The 19,246-nt window shown below is 40.7% G+C and overlaps 2 protein-coding genes across 2 annotated transcripts; one reads left to right on the top strand and one right to left on the bottom strand.

Moving 5' to 3' along the window:
• Positions 1 to 289: 289 nt before the first annotated feature.
• Positions 290 to 16,287, bottom strand: LOC133152280 (polycystin-1-like protein 2). Its single transcript, XM_061275764.1, is given in 41 exon segments — positions 290 to 864; positions 1,559 to 1,690; positions 1,775 to 1,876; positions 2,348 to 2,558; positions 2,764 to 2,924; positions 3,452 to 3,579; positions 3,656 to 3,789; positions 3,859 to 4,189; positions 4,391 to 4,576; positions 4,939 to 5,079; positions 5,156 to 5,252; positions 5,368 to 5,840; positions 5,913 to 6,126; positions 6,258 to 6,484; positions 6,550 to 6,749; positions 6,826 to 6,972; positions 7,305 to 7,483; positions 7,560 to 7,661; positions 7,756 to 7,990; positions 7,992 to 8,244; positions 8,366 to 8,591; positions 8,662 to 8,790; positions 8,894 to 9,014; positions 9,146 to 9,270; positions 9,348 to 9,497; positions 9,564 to 9,701; positions 9,777 to 9,956; positions 10,033 to 10,175; positions 10,253 to 10,447; positions 10,711 to 10,852; positions 10,929 to 11,040; positions 11,165 to 11,363; positions 11,719 to 11,854; positions 12,147 to 12,259; positions 12,345 to 12,755; positions 12,840 to 13,072; positions 13,795 to 13,942; positions 14,065 to 14,175; positions 14,362 to 14,550; positions 14,630 to 14,788; positions 15,809 to 16,287. Coding segments are annotated over 41 exon segments (7,542 nt in total). The 5' UTR covers positions 16,149 to 16,287; the 3' UTR covers positions 290 to 675.
• Positions 16,288 to 17,008: 721 nt separating this feature from the next.
• On the top strand, positions 17,009 to 19,041 carry bola3 (bolA family member 3). The gene is made up of 4 exons (XM_061276263.1): positions 17,009 to 17,159; positions 17,242 to 17,365; positions 17,810 to 17,898; positions 18,092 to 19,041. The coding sequence occupies exons 1-4, from the start codon at positions 17,097 to 17,099 to the stop codon at positions 18,155 to 18,157; spliced, it is 342 nt and encodes a 113-aa protein (XP_061132247.1). The 5' UTR covers positions 17,009 to 17,096; the 3' UTR covers positions 18,158 to 19,041.
• The last annotated feature ends 205 nt before the right edge of the window (positions 19,042 to 19,246 follow it).

Genomic DNA, 19,246 nt, shown 5'->3' with positions numbered 1-19,246 from the left:
AGGTGACGCAATACGTCACATAAACAACAGACGTTGGACCAACCCATTTGGCACACTTAAACTTAGAATAAAAAACAATGAATTATTGCTAAACTGCAAAATCGAATATTACAGATATTTGCGCATAAAATTACAAAGAAGTAGGCAACCCGTATAATCTATATTTCGCATTACTTGCAGCAGAGATACACTTTGTGATTCATCATGTCATTTATGCATGATGTCCTGTAAATGAGTTAAAATAACAAAGAAAGTATCACCTAAGAAAAAGGTTGTGACCACGCAGATAATCATTGGTGAATATATTTTACTCTCCTGAAGAAGTGACAACTTTAGTGGTGTCCAGATTCACAAGAACATTTACAGGAAGGTCACACTGATTTAAACACAAAGTTGCACTCTTTGAGAATGTTATTCTACACATTTAAGTCCTGATCACACCCCAGGGCGATCAAAAAAAGAATCTAAAAAGTATACAATACACGTCAATTGCTCTATTGTCGAACTATTTTTGCTTTTCTTACATTAGACACATCTGAAGAATATAGTTAATACGTAAATAGTGCACTTACAAGAGTAGACAACATTCCACAGTGGCACAGTATGTAGCAAACCATGAAAATCTTCAACAGCAGCAAAGCACACAGGTTACAGCATACCTTATAATAATGCTGACTAAAGTGGAACATAAGAGTCCTTGTCAACACACACAGAAGAAATTGTGGCAATTCCATTATTTGAAGCACATGTAAGTCCGGGCTTCTCAGAGCGGCCGTCGTCCCCTTGCTTACTCTTGCATTTGATTCCGAACAGACTGCAAAGTTTCATCATCATCATGTCCACAATCTCTTCCTCTTCGGATGGCTGCAATGAATCACAATTTTTTCAGTGCCGCAGTGAGAATGAAGCAATATTTATTCAAGGACCATTTGGGATGAATGTACAGATTGGTTTCATTGTTACACACTGTAATTTTACTTAGATTGCTCTTACTATTTTTGTTCAGAGGAAACACTACTTTAACTCCTTTGAATCACTCCGACAAGTACTTCAGTTGGACTACTATTTTTATCTACAGTTATTTATTCTTGCTCGTGGGAACTGATTTACTTCTTTAAATAGATTCTTGTCACGTGACTGTAACCGCTGGTGCCAATAAACTCCACTTGAAGAATCAAACTAAGCCAAGCAGTCACAAGATGGCAGACAGCCTCATTTCTGTAGTACTACTATTTTTATCCCCAGTTATTTATTTTGCTTGTGGGACCTGTTTTGCTTCATTAAATAAATTACTGTCACGTGACTGTAACTACTGGGTGCTAATTGATTCCACTTGACCAATCAAACAAAGCCAAGCAGTCACATGACAGCAGACAGCCTCCCTGCAGGCCCACACCTAAACAATATTTTCAACACATGACAGAAATCTATATTTAGAATGGCACCAACGAGCCTGTGGCCACAATGAGGATAAGTGAAACAGAAAATGAATGGATGGACTATTTTAAAAAGCCATCTGTCAAATTTCAATCAGTTGGGATCTGTGTGTGCGAGTTACCTTGTGGTGTATTTGTTCTTGACTGAACGCCACAAGGATGACAGAGATGAAGAGGTTGAGCACCACAAACGTCATGAAAACGATGCAGGAACCGATGAGGAAGGCGCCCAGGATTGGGTTGTAATTAAGAATCTTTCAGATACAACAAGAAAGATGATCAAGTGTTAAGATAATCACAATCTGAGGGCTTTAAAATTGAAAGAGCCCTATTATTACCTCATCATAGTTGAAGATGCCCAGTTGCAGGCTGACCATAGTCTGAGCAGCATCAAATAGAGTGCGATAAGAGTACAGCTTCCACCCATACATGAGGTTGGACTGAAAAACAGAATGATTACTATAAACAGGGTAGGGCCGCACGATCAATGCCAAAATGATGATCACAATTATTTTGGTATGCAGCCATGATTATTAAACATAATTATTCATCATGGGAGGGAAAGCATCTGTATTATTACATACTAGCACTACACAACTTTTCAACAAACAACATGCAGATAGTTTGTAGGTGCAAAATTAAACTCTAAATTTTAGAATAAACAATAGTTTCTGAAAATAAAAACTACAGAATAATTTAAAACTTACCAAGGTCTACAGAATAAATATTGTACGTCACCTTGCTTGTGATTTGGGCATCCTGATAAATACCTTAACTGTGTGATTGCCCAAGCGATATTTTCACAGCATCTAAGGATTATTATGATACGATTCTTTGGGAGGGCTTTGTTCACAGAATGTCAACAAAGCCGAAAGAAAAAATAATCTCTTGCAGTGTGGGAAACTGCTCACAGCAATAGAGTAGGCCAGAAACATGATGGTCATGACCACCAGGAAGCCGGAGATATCAGTCCAGGCTCGCTGGAGCGTTGCTGTGATCATGTGTAGCTTCGGGTTGAGTCTCAGGAGGTGCCACAGTTTGATTGTTGCAAGCAGCACCAGGAAGGCAATCAGATAGCCCAGCACTGCATCTGCCTTGGCCGTCTGATGGAAACTGGCGTATCTGGAAACAACGTAGCCTTGTTTTACTGTTTTAATCCATCACTGTTGATTTGTTAAATGTATCACATTATCATCTGATGTCAAATATTTGGTCTGATATGGCAGTAATTTAGTCACCAAAATATAGTTTTAACCTATGGAATCCTCACTTACATTTCTTGTGCACATTGAGAACTCCCCAGTTTGCCACAATGTATAACACTTACTGGTCTTTGTGATTCTGGTAGTACTCCATGTCTCGCTTCCCCAGCAGAGTTCTCTTGATAAAAACGGACAGAGCGCTCCAACTGAGAAGTATGATCGCCAGCTCAAGCAGATTCAATTTACTCTTGAAATAGGCCCATTTCTGTTGCTTCATCACCTTTGCCTGCAAGCACATACAATGGAAGCTGGACTTAGGTGTGTAGTTTATTCAGTGATCAAGCTCATATTCAATTTCATCTCCCCACTGAAATGGAATGCCATTCATCCGTTGCAGCCCCCTGAAAACACCGGCATGTTTCATACATGTTTGCACATGTCAAATGAAATTGCCCTCAGTAGTGCAGTGATTATCAGTGTGGTACATTGGTGCTTTGGCTCCTTCTGGTGGTATGCAAAAGGAATGCTGAATTAAATCCAACGACAATTTCCAACATTTCAAACATAACATACAAACACCTTAGAATGAAGATTGTAGCTATTCAAGTATTGGACAATACTTTTTATCGGGGAGTGGCCTAGCGAGTGAGAGCTCTGACTGAACCTCTGGTTGGCGATCCACCACACAATTAGTTCTGCATTAGCATGTGGCCACTGCTCCTTGCAAATGTTTTCATTTTGTATTTATGCGGTTGGATGCACTCAAGCATAATATAAATGCAAAATGACTGCATTTTCAATATACGTACATACCTGAACAAACATGTAATACAGAATGAAGAGGAAGTAAATGGCCTCAGACACCATGACAAAGATGTGGAGGCCCCCCGTCGATTGGTAGAGACGAACATTTTGGAGCTCACTACGGAATTGGAAAGCTCCTGATATCAAACACACATATATGATACACATGAGGGGCTGATGTTTCGGTCTCATAGCGCATCCTTGATACTTTACCAAGAGCCGTGGTCTCAAGCAAGAGTGTGACAATGCAGAAGAGGTTGACGTTAGCGTTGTACACGGTGAACTCAACAAGGATCGCTTGGGTGTGCGCATCAAACCAGCGGTTTTCGTATAGATACTGGAGAGATCTGGTGGGAATACACGGTTGATATGCACCTAGTAGGAATAGTTTGTCAGGTTAAAAATACACAAACAACCTGCTGGAGTTTTGCAAGTCGGGTCCAAGATCCACCACAAAGCCCCCTCCCCTGTAGAGTACCATGCTTCCCCAGATGGGGTAGGCTCTCAGTTTTGCCTGGGACTGGTACTTCCAGGGACTAGGGAGGTAAAGTGAAGTATTATCGGCCTGAGAGTTGTTCCAGCCTGGACCGTAGGAACCCATGTCTTCGGACTCCCATGAGTAGAGAGAGTGGCAGTCATGCACTGCATGTTGCATGCGACGCGCCACACGGCAAGAGTTTTTCTGAACTCTCAGTTGGCGTAGCCGAGCATTACCAACCAGCTTCGAGTTTCCGTCTGTGATGAATCCTGTGACCAGCAGCAAGAACAAAACACAATTTGTAATAGCATTTACAGTCATTTTTTTTTGGTTGCTACATTTTCAATCTAGAGTCTAGAATGACATATACACTATTAACAAAATGTTGGGAATACATTTCAGAATGGATCTGAATCACACTATAACCTTTACATGAGCTCTCCACGTGGGTAAGTACACATCAACATCACCTGGATGCTCTCCGAACAAGTTGCTGATCAGAGTTGCGTTTGCCCAGTTGTACACATCTTGGATGCTCATTGTGTCTGAGATGCCTTTGCTAAAGCTCTGGCGAATGTGCTGGGTCAGGAAGTAAGCATTGGGATCCCTCTGCCCATACGCCACCAGAAGCAGCATCCACATGAATCCCATGTAGGCTGCATGACAAGCAAATAAAAAAAAAATGTTTAAACTTTTCTGCGATCAACCTTGTGACGCAAACTCAGTTCTCAAATAATCTTTCCGCATTGAAATGAATGACACAGGCATTAATCTGGTCCAGTTTCGCAAAACAAAAGGGGAAAAAAAAAAAAGAATACTATAAATTGTAGGGATTGGTAACATAAAATAATTGTATTCCTCAATGTCTTCAAACGTAAAGACATTTTGCACTTTTAGCAAGAAACATGAAGTCAATGCACATCTCACTTTCATGGGCCACTGTACATTTGATGTTTTGCATCAATATTTTGAATATAGATTTTTTTTTAAAAAAGAGCATAGTAGTTTGGATCCCTACCCAGAATCTCCTTAATGAGACCAAAGACTTTCTGCTCTTTGATCATGTTGTTCCTCATCTTCTCGATGTCTGTTGGAGGCGGCGGCTGGTAGAAACTGCATGTGCTGTCTCTCCGTGCTGCTCGCACCCCATCAGGATCATCTGAGCATCGCATTAAAATCATGTGCTTAGTTTTCTATGTTTCCACAGTTCAAAAAGAAATGTAGCAATAAGATACCAGAATTCTTAAGGCTCTCGTCAAGCTGAGGCTCCCCGTATTCTTCCTGATCCACCTTCTTCAGAACAAGAGCGAAGAAAGCAGCAAAGCCAAGAACCTGTCAGATATTTACTTGCGTTAGCCCATAAAAGTGATTTTGGCAGAATTTCATTTCAAGAACTTTGTTTTCATATCGTAAATATTTAAATTACTATGCGTTGTACTGTCCTCACCTTAAGAGGTTGCGTTATGAACAGACTTTCAAAGAAGGACACCACCATGGAGATCAGCCAGCTTATAGAACGATCTTTGCCATAGGTCAGCCCGTACATCATGGTGAAGTATCCAGACACACCGCTGGTTGCAATCACCAATATCCAGCCCACAAAGACAAACCACCACGGCAGCCCCCCTTGACAGCATTTCTTGCCAGCGCCCTTGCTGGCACTCTCTTCTGGACTGGGACTACGCTCCGATTGCTCCCCATCGAGGCTGTGTGACGGCAGGTGGAACTCCAGCAGATTCTTCATCCCTTGAACTTGCTGCATGGCTTTGTTGTAGCTGTCTGGGTTTTGGAACCGAGAAGATCCCAGGAAACCCAGCTTGTTTTCAACGTGACGCAGTTGCCTGTATAGGTATCTGCTGTTGTTGCTCTTCTTCTGAACCTCATCTGAGGTCTTCTCCGGACTGCCCCAAACAGTCTTTTCTGCACATTTGTCACAAAAGGTGTTGTACAAACATTCTGGGAAAATATAACAAAAGTATTTTCATATACTACCTTGAAGATCGACTGCCCCAAGACTGAGGATAGAGCGTTCTCTTTTGGCAGTGTCTGTGTAAAAGTCAGAGGAAGTTCGGTTTTGCTGTCTGATGATGTCTTCCACCAGAGACAAAAGGGTGTTGATATCAGTCTGTTGACCAGGCCGGAGCTCCAAATGAGGCAGGGGACTCTTCATGGCCTTTGACAGTGACTGGGCCATTCTTTTTATGTCCTGATGACAAAACCAAGTAAAAGTTGAGAACGTGACCAAGTATTGAGTAGCCCTCAACTTTTAATCTTTTTTTTCATTCCTGAAATTACTGAATCCCACATTCTTCTTAAAAGTGGCAAATGTTTCCTCACCTTCAGCACTGTGTCTGGTGTGATCTCCTTCTGCACTTTCTGAGGGGAAGAGCCCTGCGAGGGAGATACTCGAACCGTCTTCCCCTGCTTGGTCTTGTCCAATTTGGGAGCTTTTTCGCGTGGACGAGTGTTTCTGAAGATGCTCACAATGAGGAGATTGATAGGAAACATGATGATGGAACTTTGAATACCGATCATGACCTGTTGCCAGGTGAATTCTATGTGACCTGCAAACACAGCAAGAAACCCGTTGAAAGACTTCATTTGCATAATGCACCAAATCAGATAATACCAAGGTCCATGGTCTGCTCTGAGGGATCCGTGGGGATGCCCCAAAACATGATGCTAGTCAACATGGTGCAGAGCAGCAAGGAAAAGCAGCAGGACACTCGCTGCACACGAGTGAAGGTGCTGCACGGAGGGCGACTGATGACGGAGAACCAGATGTGTCCATCGCGGAAATCCTTGGCTGTCTTCATGAAAAAAAGATTGCTAGAAGGGCAAAAAAACACAAGAGTATTTCATGTTGTGGATGATGGATTGTGATCATATTGTTAACTGGTCAGACCTAAATCTCTTCAGATCTTCCTCAGTGGCCACTGGGAAGACCTTGTCGAGGGTGCATTCTCCCACGTCGACAGCAAGCCAGGAGTTACAAAGAAAGTGCCACTTTTGGCCACTCTCCAGATCTTGCACCGTCACTTTGTTGACATACCTGCATGGAGAAATCATTTCCCTTCATTACATTTCTTCAGGTTAATGAAAAAGCAAGCGGATGTCATTTAAAACAATATTAGAAATGTTTCTTCATCTCATCAAACTGCAAAATCATCTCAAATGACCAGCTACCTGGCTTTCAATAACATGAAGACCTTTCGATCTAATTGATCAGAGCAAACCAAGTTTGACTGGCCACATACATCTCCAAATTGTATATGTGGCAATTGCATTTTTCAATAGTATTAAAATTTTCCATAACTGTGACACGATATTCACGATATTACCAACTGGTTCAGCCACCAGTCAAGAGCCATCTGAATGCCGTACCATGCAGGGTGTGTGCCCGAGTTGTCGTGCCACAGCCTGATGCTTTGCAGCTCTCCAAGTGAAAAGTGCGTAGTCAAGAGAAATACATCCTCTGCACCCCTTTCGAACAGAGGTTTCTCCAAATCAGTCAGGTGGTGGGGCTCGCTTTCCCCCTCTGTTCCCAGCAGGGTTATGGTCACCTAGAAATGAATATCTTGTTTGAGAGATGCAAAAATTCCCATTGCCAATGTTCAAGGACGGGAGCATTTGACTGACCTGCGAGGACGTGGATGCACCATGGCGATGCCCTGTGCCAACTGTAAGCATGTAACAGTATTCCGCCAGCGGGTCGTTATCTTCAAGCACTGTTACCTTCACCTTTAAGTTGACACACACAAGTAAAGTTTGGCTTCACAGCCATAAACAGACAATACCATATATTCAGCCACAATTTTATTTTTTAAAGGTTTACCTTAGCTGTATCCTGAATGTCTTTTCTACGCGCCCATACGACCACCAGAAGATAAGCCCCGAAAATGGCCGCCACAAAACTCACAACCACGGGATTATTAAAGAAAGTGGCAAAGAGCTCTGCGGTGCGTGACACGTCCACTAAGTTTGGCATGACAAAGAAAGAGCTGCCGAAGAAAGTCAAGTGATTACACAGACACTGGGTGAGAAAAGGTGTAGTGAGTGGGCCAACCTGCAAAGAGAAGAAAGGGGAAATTATGTTTTTTAAATGTCATCAGTATGAGATGCCACAGACTTACCCTGCAACCGTTTTCGCTCCAAGATGACTCTTCTTCATCCCAGTACTTGCATTGGGCAGCAATAGTTACAATTCTGACTGTGGCATTAACAGATTTGACGCCGGGCTCGACTTTGGGCTTCAAGACAAGGAAGTGCACGCCGGCATCTCCGGTTCTGTCTTGAGGACTGAGAACCCAGGTATATTTTTCCTCTGCGGTAAATGACATTCATGACATGCTGATAAGAATTCATCATTTGTTGAAATCAATTTAATGTTGCACTTTCAAGGCGACCAAATTTAGATTAAAAATACTACATTCAATAAAACATACCTTCTTTTACATTCTCTAGAGGCATCTGAGTTTTGGCCACGTAATCTTCATTTGTCGGATAATTCTTGTACCCCAGAAGTATGACAAAGGTAATGTTTTCAGAGGGCTCCATCTTCAGCACCAGCGTAACATCAGGCGAGGGAACGTCAATTATTAATGTGCTGAAATTGGCCAGGTCCAAAACTGTACTGTTCTCCTGCCCAACGTCCGGCCTGGGCAGGAGAATCTGAAAACGGCAAAAACTCATGAGAGTGGACACGATTACAGATTTAGAGATTGTTGCTGATTTATACTACCTCAATCTCTTCAGGCAAATTATTAACAGGGATAACAGTTCCGTTTGTTGTCGTGAGAGACACGGATCCCACCGTTCCCGAAATGTTTCCGCCATTCCAAGAATACGGGTTCTTTTCGAAACTCATCATCTGCATGATATTACATTCAGTTTTGATGTGGTGCAAACATTATTATCATCCTAAATTTAACATCAACAGTTTATTTCTGCTCCACAAAATGGCATCCACTTACTCTGACATCCACAGGCTCATCTGGTGAGAAAACATCAGAAGGCAGAGTCGGAAAGGAAAATCTAGAAGCACTGCTCCTCTGGATGTTTATATCTTGCATCTGCATACTTTCTGGAGACACTCTGCAGAAAAAAAAAACAATCTTATTTGCAGTTTCACGATATCCCAACAACAATTAAGCACTGTCTGTACAGTGCAGTGTGGAACACGTATAGAAATAATAAATAACCGAAGAAAGACAATTAGCTCTTACCTGTTTACATACACACTGATCTGATTGGAGTCAATGATGATCGGATCTCCATTCAATTTTTTATGATTCAACAAGGCATTCTGTACATTGCTCATCCCAGTCAGTAGGGAATGGGAAACTTTTTCCTGAAGACAGCATGCCATTTTGTTGGGACTTGGAAAATGACAGCAAACAGACACGGCAAAGGTAGTTTTGCGCTTACATTTGACGAAGCATTCAAAATATTACTGGCCGCTTGGACAATTGGTGTGGCTCCATCCATAACTTCTAAATCGTCCGCACTTCCATTCTGATTAACGCTGATAATGTTGAGGGAAGAGCTTAGGTCAACCAAGAGTGAACTTGCTTCTTCCTAACACAAGAATAAATTGGAGTCCATCATACTCGTTGGTCTCCCAAAGTGGAACTAGAGTAGTACCTGGGCAGCTGGACTCAGCTCATCTGAACGCTGTGTGAGTCCGGCTACGGCTCTGGCTGTCACCTGCACCTCATGATTAGTGCTTGACGGGGAGTCCAGCATAACTGTCGTCATTTTGGTCAGCATCTGCTCTCTGAGCTGAAGCCGGGGAAGGATGCGTTGATTTTGCGGTGTTCAACCATTACAGGGCACGACGCCGTCCTTCCGACATACCTTTGTCCTTGCGTCCTTCTGTTCCTCATCAGCCTCGGTATTGAGCATGTCAGCTACGGAGGTGACGATTTGGCCAAGGGCCTCACCAGAGAGAAGACCATCTTGCTCCAACTGGGAGACAGTATCTTCTAGAACTGACTGGAGAGTGTCCACGGAAGCACTGGAGTTGTTCTCCCGAACCTTTAAGAAATACATCAATCATCTTAACACCAAACCTCCAAAAGGGGCTCACATAAGTCAAGTCGTATGTGATTACCTGAGCGTGGACGACCGTAGTAACTTCCGTGGATTCATTTTTCACAGTCACCACAATAGACAAATTGTAATTGTTCTTTTCGTCTCCAGCAGGCAATAAGATAGATTTCACAAATTCTTTATTACTGCAACGCAGATGTTTGCCTTCAAAACAAATGAGCAGGTTGCTTGGTGATTCATTTGTATCTACAACTGCATCCAGCTAAGTTGAATTTTCTCACCTGTGTCTGTCTTGAAGCAATAAAGGCAACCCGAAGAACAGAAAGAACTAGCTTGGCAGGTGATATCGAATGAGTCAAGCACAGTGCCTGAGAGGGGGACGATGCTACATGTTGGGTCTGTAGGGGCTTGAGTTGGTTCTGGTTCTGGATCCGGTATGGGTAGGGTGTACCTGGCATAACCTTGCTCCGATTTTCCTGGTTTGGCAAAGATAAATTATTTTACAAATGTAGACAAAGAAGTAACGCAAAGCTATTCTTCAGATGTTCATCATACTTTACACAATCGCTCATAGTTTTATGAATGTCTTTTGTTATTAATATACTTCATCTTTTTTACAAACTGATCCCCTTAAAGTCCAATAATTATCCTTGTGTTAGTTAAGGGACATCATTTGACTCGTATTGCAATCTGTAGACCTGTTTGACATTGCATCCAAAAGATGAATTTAAAACCACACCTTGAGCAATCACAGTAATGTTAAGTAAGTTGTCCCTCGAATACTTGAGCTGTTGGTTGTTTACAAGAAACTCCAAGTTGCCTTCTTGCTTTTTCGTCAGCGGCCTTCTTCCTTCGTGTGAATAACAAGTTTCAAGATCATCCTGGGAAAAGTAGAACGCACTTTTTGCCGGTGGTCATTCGACAGAATAATGTTAAACATTGACAAAAGTGACTTGCCATCAGTGGTTTTGGATCCTCTGTGTACCAGTCCACATCTGGGCAAGTTGCCACACAACTAAGTCTCAGTTTTACAGGGTTGTTCACATGAATGGAAGTGCAATTATCACAACTGTATTTGTGAAGATGAGAAACCAAACAGCAAAATATTACATTCAAGCGTATGTTAAAAACTGGCAAAAAAATAAAAAGTTTAGACAAAGAGTGAGTGTTTAGTATAAATGATATGATTTTACCTAATGGAGACATTTTTAAATTCAGCTGGAACAACAGAGATGCACTTGAAAGCCGAAGCGAGTTGGGCCCATTCTCTAAACCAGGCTGTTTTCTTCACAGTTACAGTATAGACAGACATCTCAAATGGATTTGGAAGGCACCGTTTGTCAATCACATGAGTTGTGTTATTTGTTTGGTCGCTGCACTTGCAATCCCCTCCTGGAGACAAGAGAAGCAGGACAAATGCGATTCACGGACTAGATGATGTCAGGCATTAACTTCGAATTGTCATATTTTTAAGTAAGCATAAACAATAAAAATGCTAATGTTTCATGCTTATTTGACTTTATAATAACGTTTTAAAATGAAATTAAAAACGGTTACTGTACAGTATTTAAAATGGCTCATCTTACAAATATTTATTTTATTGTTGAAGATAAAGCAACGAATATATCATATATTTAATTTTGTTAATTACTAAATTTAAAGAACGGATTGGGCTTATTATGTACTACAATGACTTGATATATTCATGCTACTAAACTCTTCCAGGAAAGGTAATAATTGTACTTACTACATTTCCACTTAAAGTCAAGTCCTTTGCTGGGCAATGACACACTTCCATTAACGCTGAGGGTGATATTCTGAGTGTAGTCAACAACAGATTCTGGAGTGGAAATTACTTTCAAATCATAAGACTCGCCAGTAGTCTGAAAATGAAAATAAAAGTATTGTAAAAACAAGACAGAGTTGTCACTATACAGATTACAATGATTGCAGTTTGTGGGAAAATGTGTTTTATGTCTCAAAATGTGTTTCAATGTGTTACAGATCACATTTAAGGTGGAAGTGATTTATTTTACCATCATTTCACAATAGTCTGCTATTTCAACTGGAAATATGATACAGCTTTTGTAATTGAAGAACTCAATAGAAGGGGTCATAATGTGGGTCATGTAAGTGTATGACAATGCTATCATTCATTAGTATAGTTGTGCATACCTTGTTTTGAGAGTCAGAGTACTTTTTGCATGCCACCATTATGCTTTCCAGGCTCACGTTAATATCAGAGCTCGAGAAAGCATTTACAGCTTGCACGTTCAATTGAAATGATCCTATATTAAAAAAAAAAAAAAAGAGAGAAATTATTCTGAGGCTTTCAATATGCACATTATGAACCATGTATTTAGGTTTTCATACCTTCAAGCGGCTTGCCAAAGGTGTATGTTTGTAAGCTTCCATCGAGTATGTCTCTGCTCTCAGAGTGAGTGACCTCATTGGTAGTCAGTGTAAAGAGAAGCTGCACAGGAGCTCCGCGTTCCAGCGAGACCCCAATAATGAGGTCACTGGAGTTGGGACATCGGCCATTCTCCGATATCACTGATGCTTGCAGCCCCTCCACGGGCTCCAGCAGACACAGCTCAAACTGGGTGGACATTGTTTGGCTGGTGACGTTGTTGGAAGCGCTTAAAGTCAGGTTGTTACAGCCACGCCCAAGCTGCTCCACTGCACTCGCTTTCAATGTTATGTTGTGGCCTGCGGTCCCTCGGTCAGCCGAGGAGTTTGCGAGTAAAAGCTCCTTATACTGAAGGATGTAACTAACATTTGTACCTATTTGGAACAGAGAACACTTGCTCATTCAGTGTTATAAAATATTAGAAAATTCTGAACCTGCACTTTAAATATAAGACTCACCTGTCTCCACTGTGACGGAAACATCAATAGGCCCTCCGCTGTAGAGCAGGCTGCAGTTAGTGCCACCCTCTGACATGTTGGTGCTATAGCATTTGATATCTCCAAACGCACCCACTGGCTCCTGAATGCTTATGGATTTTTGAGCTGACACATGCCAGTCGCTGCTGGAACACTCCACCGTGACCACGAAAAGTCCAGGGGTTTTGAATGTGTGCATCACCGTGCTTTCCTTTCTGTCAGATGGTAGAAAATGAGGTCAGCGGGGGTACCGCCAATGCTTGACTTTTATATAGCTTAACCCTTAATGTTTCCCAAACTTCTTCGAGCCAAGGGAAATAAAGATGAAGTTGTAAATGGGGAAAAAAAAATCTCACTGCATAACAGCAGAACAAAAATAGGACAAAAAGTATTTGTATGTACTACTGAAATGATGACAATCCCACAAATGTAATTGGGATTTATCATTATTTTGGTATTTGCTAAACTTTTGAGACTTCATTGGACCGTACAGGTAAACTGCACACCAAGCAGTCATAACATCATGACCAATTGGACAATATGGTAAGAGCTTATTCCATGTTGTTGTTCCATAATGCTCCATTTTTACTGACTGTGATTTAAGAGTATTGTTTTTTTTCATTATTACCAAAGCTGGAAAGCCAGAATAGTTTCACTGCTGAGGGAACCACTTATGTCCAAATTAACAATTTAAAATATATATATTGTATATATATTGACCAATCTAAAGTGTAGAAAATTGCTTGCTCTCTTTGATAATGCAATGGTAATGATTGAACAAATACGTATGGCTGTGTCTTTTTTTAACTCCTGGAAAGCGATGGAGAAGCAAGATTCTGGCTGACCGCCGGCAGTAAATAATATTGGATATCAATATGAAGTGTAAGTGGTCATAAAGCTGTGACTGCTAGGCTATATATTACAAATTAAAACTCACTCTTCTGGGGTGATGGGATCAATAGTGTAGCCATCTCCAGCATTCAGAGAGCATGTAAGGTTCCCCTCATATGCTTGCAGGAGCCACTTGATATTGATAGTGACATTATCAAACACTGCTGCCAACTTACTCATCAGTAAGTGGAGTCCTGAGAAGAAATCACATCACAACACAGTTGATGTCTAAATGTATGAGCTGAACTCCATATAGGATTTGATCATGAATATTTATCTTCTAATGGAGCAGAAAGGTTAAAGGAGTATATCTGACCATCGTTGCAGCGGTATTCAACAGACAAGTAACTTCCTAAGAGTGGACAGGGATCGCCGTAAGATTTGGCGTCTGCTGGAGCTTGGCAGGCCTGCAGTCCATGGCAACTGCCTAGAACGGCAAAAGGTCGAAGCAGCAATGTTTCAGAAGTCAAGAAGCAGATTGGTTTTACATTAGAGTGGAAGCTCCAAAGTCAAACACAACAGACATTTTATTGACAGATTTTCCCACGGGAGACAATGTAGTTTTTTTTTTTTATTGTTTTATACTGTATATATGATGCATCCATAGAAATACCTTTCACAGCGTCTGCAACATCTGTCCAAGTGCACTCCTCCAGAGGAGCTGAGGGTGTGGTGGCGAGTTTGGTTCGGCAGTAATGAATTGTTTTTCGACCATAGAAGCTTTCTTTTACCTCTATAACTTGCCCAGAGCCGCACTGCAATGTGGCGTTTTGGCCATCGCATGCAAAAGATCTCCCGTACTCTGAAACCAAACCAAATAAAGATTGGATTAATTGGAGGAAACACAATCCAAATCATCATCTGAATGTGAGTTCACATACCAAACTGGCAGATGAAGCTAAGCTCTCGAGTGCAATTCTCTGACGCGTCCCACTTGTAGCCTGACTTTTTGAGGATACGTCCGCAGGTTGCTCGTGCATCAGGCTCTTTCTTCCAATTAGCGTAGCTGACATCTGAGCCATTAAGCCATGCCAAAGAAACTAGTATTGATGACAGAGAAGGAAAAAAAATATATGAAAATAATATATTGATCAATTTGTGGCTCAACCCAACAACACAACAGAAGGATATAGAGCACATTATACATAACGACCCATGTTCTGTCAAAGGAAATAAAGCTGAAATTGTAAATCACAAAACTTGACAGTAAGCCTCCTAATAAGGCCAGGTAAATGAGAATTAATTGTGGGCTCCTCCAGGGACGCATTCTATGTTCTGGCTCCTTATCAACAGATAAACTCAATTATACCTGCATGATGATAGTAATCTGCTTAATGACTGGAATAATATTTTTTTTTTTTTTATCTTCATAATGTACTGTAACATTGTCAATCATAAATAAACAATGTAAAAAATTCAATCGTTTTTTTCCCCATTTCTTGCTTCAACTAAATGGACATTGTGCTGCTCCTCATGTTGTGCATGTCTTAGCCACCTGGGGGCAGTGTAACACAAACACAGATATACAGAGTTTCACAACTCATGTTGAGATGCAGTAATATTTTTGCTTTTTCACAAAGGATCAAGAATATGCCTGGGTATTGTTATAGTGTCAGTCTATATAAGTTGCACCACCGTTTCTGTTCAAAATTCCATCGGTATAACACTGCGACACCGATGCTATTCATTAACCCATCTATGACAAGTTTAGTTTAGTTCACCGCCATCATACAGCGCTTGTATCTCACATTTATACTTGCAACTCAAAGCAAGAAAATCAGCCAAAAAACAATTTGTATCTTGAAAAACACGTCACTCGTATCTCAAGGCGCCACTGTAATGATATGCCGCAGCATTAAATATTTTCCTATTCAGTCCAATACTTTCATTAAGATCAGTAGGCGTTTTTTTTTTTTACATTTTTTGTAAATCGGCGATAATAAATCATTGTGTTGTATTAATATTGAGGCATAGATTTCATTTTCTGATTATGTAATTTTCCATATAGCTTCGCAGGAGTTAGAAATATATGGTTAGGTTTGCATGACATGACCTCTTACCTTGTGTGGCAGCAGTGTCCAGAGTGAGGTTTGGCGCAGCGGGCGCCAGTCCGATCCACCAGTCCTTCTTTGGATCGAGGTGCTTCTGAAGGAACTTCTGAGTCTTATCGTTCAAGATGAAGACGAGATGTCCTCCCCCTCTCTCACACCATTTCTGTGCACGGAGGAAAGGACGCTGCGGATCCACAAATTCATAACAGGAGCCATCAAAACTCTCTTGGTTTTCAGAGCAGGAGAGAGAATCTGATTCACCTGTAGCAAAGCAAGTCGAGCTGAGAAAGGCAAAAAATAAAGACAGGACTGCAAAAGCAGTATGGTCCATCTTTGTGCACCTGCACATCACTTGCACTCAATGTGGTAACAACATGACTTTAAAGGAGAATGACGTCAGTGGTTCTGACAAAGGCCTGCTTTTTCGAGTCATTTCTGACATCAGGATAATTTACTCGATGGCTGTCTGGCTTTGTGCTGTGCATATAACTCCTGTGCACAAACAAACCTGAGGGCTATTCTGAAAGAAGACAAAAGGCAATAGTCAACACCCACTAATGGTTCCACAACCTGCAGAGAGAGATAAGCTTGTCATTCTGACCACTACAAATCTGCTGTTGATTTTACCTTCAAAAGAAGTCAACATTCATCTGTCTTGTGGATCTTTTGTTGTGAAGACTGATCGTGTTTACTGTAAAATGTACCTGCCCTGCCTTATGATGAAATTGTGCAGACCTTTTTTTCTCAGGGGAAATGTAAAGCAACAATGAAATAGCACAGCAGTGCATTGTGAAAAATAACAGGCTGACTTACCATTCAGAATTTATATTTAGATGGAACAGAACAAACATATTCCATGTTGTGCATACTATTTGACCTTTAAGGAGCCAAACAAAATCCTTTAATACAAATAAAAGGAAGAAAAATACATTTATAAAGGATACATGTATTGTTTCTGTTTCCTCAACGTAGATAAATAGTTTTAGAGTTCCGTGATGTATTTTTTGTCAGGTTATTGGAATTATTCTTTATTATGATGGTAACCCACTGCAGTTTAATGAATGTATTAATAATTCTACAAAATGGTACCGCATTATATTCTTAAAATAAAAATACTTGTAAGTGCAACAGCAAACTAAATACGTTTTATTTGGGACTGGTTTGTCATGTTTACTCGCGCAAAAAAAAAAAAAAAAAAAAGAGGCCGTATGTGTGACGTCATAATAAAGGGACGCTCGCTAAAGGACATGTCAAAACAACTTTTACTAGTGCCCTGAACACACATAACATTAAGACTATGTTTGTTTGTAGAGGAACAGGCGCTACTGGAGCTGCATTGCAGATTTTTTTCAGGAATCAGGTAGTTGCAAAGTCAAACTTAAATAGTCTAAACGCCTCAATGCCAGATGTTTGCTAACGTTCCCTTCTGCGTTCAAACACAGACTGCCATCCGTGGGCAAGCCTGGCGGTTCCTTTCCACGCAAACTGAGGGGGAGATCCGTATCGCAAAGGTACTCAAGGAAAAGTTCCCACTGGCGTCATCCCTGAAAGTTGTAGATATCTCTGGTATGTACATTAAAATCCTTCATGATAAATTCCTGGTATTGATTTTTGAGTTGAACGAGACATCAGTTCAAATGAGCCATATATGTAGCTTCAATAAAAAAATAAATACGATGGTCGAGAACCATAGTAGAAAACAAGTTAATTGCACTTAATGGGATTCTGCTAGCTTTTGCCAAAGTTGCTTTTTTAGGTATCTGCACTTGACTTTTCTGACTTTTTTGGATGCATTTTTGCAAGCGGTTTGACTCCAATGTCAATATCAGTGCCCGAGCTGTATGGCTGTACTGCACTAAAGTTGTACTCAATAAAAATCCTCCAACACTACAACCCCTGTAGCACTTTCCAGCCTGACATGTACGTGCCTTCCAGGCAGGTGAGGAGAGACCAGGATCTATGCCACACACCCTCACCATGTCACATATTTTAATGTCATCGTCTGTCCAGGTGGCTGTGGGGCCATGTACGAGGTTCACATAGAGTCGAGTGAGTTTACCGGGAAGAGGACTGTTCAGCAACACCACCTTGTCAATCAGGTAACAATACAAACTGTTATTCAGCTTTTTTGCTTATTATAACATGCTATATTCACCAGTCTATTAGGTACAACAGCCAAATCAAAAAGCATCCTAATTCAACCTAAATATGTGTTATTTTTTTGAAAGATTGCAAATGCTGTCTTTGTAAAACCCCCATCTGTTTCTGTTTTTTTGTTTTGTCCTTCCACAGGCACTGAAGGATGAGATTCAAGGAATGCATGGACTCCGAATATTCACAGATATTCCAAAACAATAATTCCACAGAAGCAATAACTGACTCCACTCAATGTTCAGAATTCATGCTATAAATAAGCAGTGACTATGTTTACCTGCCGCCAGGAATCCTTTTGGGACCTGAATATTAGCAACATTCGGGTTGCAGAATAAACACCAGCATAAACCTGAATATGCCCATATTCTGCTTTTTAAAAGCCTGAATGAATTGCACCTTTTCTAACCTGAATATTTGGTCGTATAAACGCATATTGTAATATACATGCGCATGATCTACCCGCAAGGAATCTTGGTCTCTGATTACAAGAACTACTTGTATGCATGGAGTGACCTACTCTTGCACACAAGCAGCGGTAACTTGGCCAAACTTTAACACAGCACCACACTATTGGCGCAAGGAGGAAACTGACATGTAAAAGACATGAATATGTGTTTTTTTTTGTTGACAGGAATAACTTAAGAAGCAGAAATTACTATTTGCATTATGATGGTTTTTGTGTCTTGAGAAGGGCATTTCCCAATTGATCACGGTAACCATGGATACAGTAGTAACTCTGCCCACGCATGTCCGTTTTTCAGAATGTTTCAGAAACCAAAATTTTGACGGCAGGTAAACATAGTCAGTGTAATAGGAGCTATTATAGTAGGCACGTTTTTATCACACTTATCAATCCATACTTAAAAAAAGAAAAGGAAGGGCTGCTGCATACGCACAAAATGTCAGATTTCTCTTCATAGTTTCTTTCATGGTTGGTGAACATATTTATGAAAGTAATGTAATATTGTGGCAATGTTACCTGTGAATGTGAGTCAAATGTATAAATTAAAGTCCTTGTATCATTTGAAGGGTTTGAACAATGAATTGGTCTGCCAAATAAATTGTACCCATTATGGCCCTTCAAAGAAGATGGCTGACTGTTTTAATCTTTTACCATTAACAGCAGTTGTACACAAGTAACACTCGTCTCATTATTTATTACATCTAATTCTATAACATAACCTTAAATATATAAAATGGCATTTGTAAAGGTGATTATATTGAGCTGACATTCAAAGCAAAGTAAATCTGAATTTCTACAAGTAATACAGCACGCTTTAGAACATCGGGGAC

The sequence above is a fragment of the Syngnathus typhle genome, linkage group LG4 (assembly GCF_033458585.1).
Source record: "Syngnathus typhle isolate RoL2023-S1 ecotype Sweden linkage group LG4, RoL_Styp_1.0, whole genome shotgun sequence".
NCBI classification, from domain to species: Eukaryota; Metazoa; Chordata; class Actinopteri; order Syngnathiformes; family Syngnathidae; genus Syngnathus; species Syngnathus typhle.
This window is presented reverse-complemented; position numbering and strand designations above follow the sequence as displayed.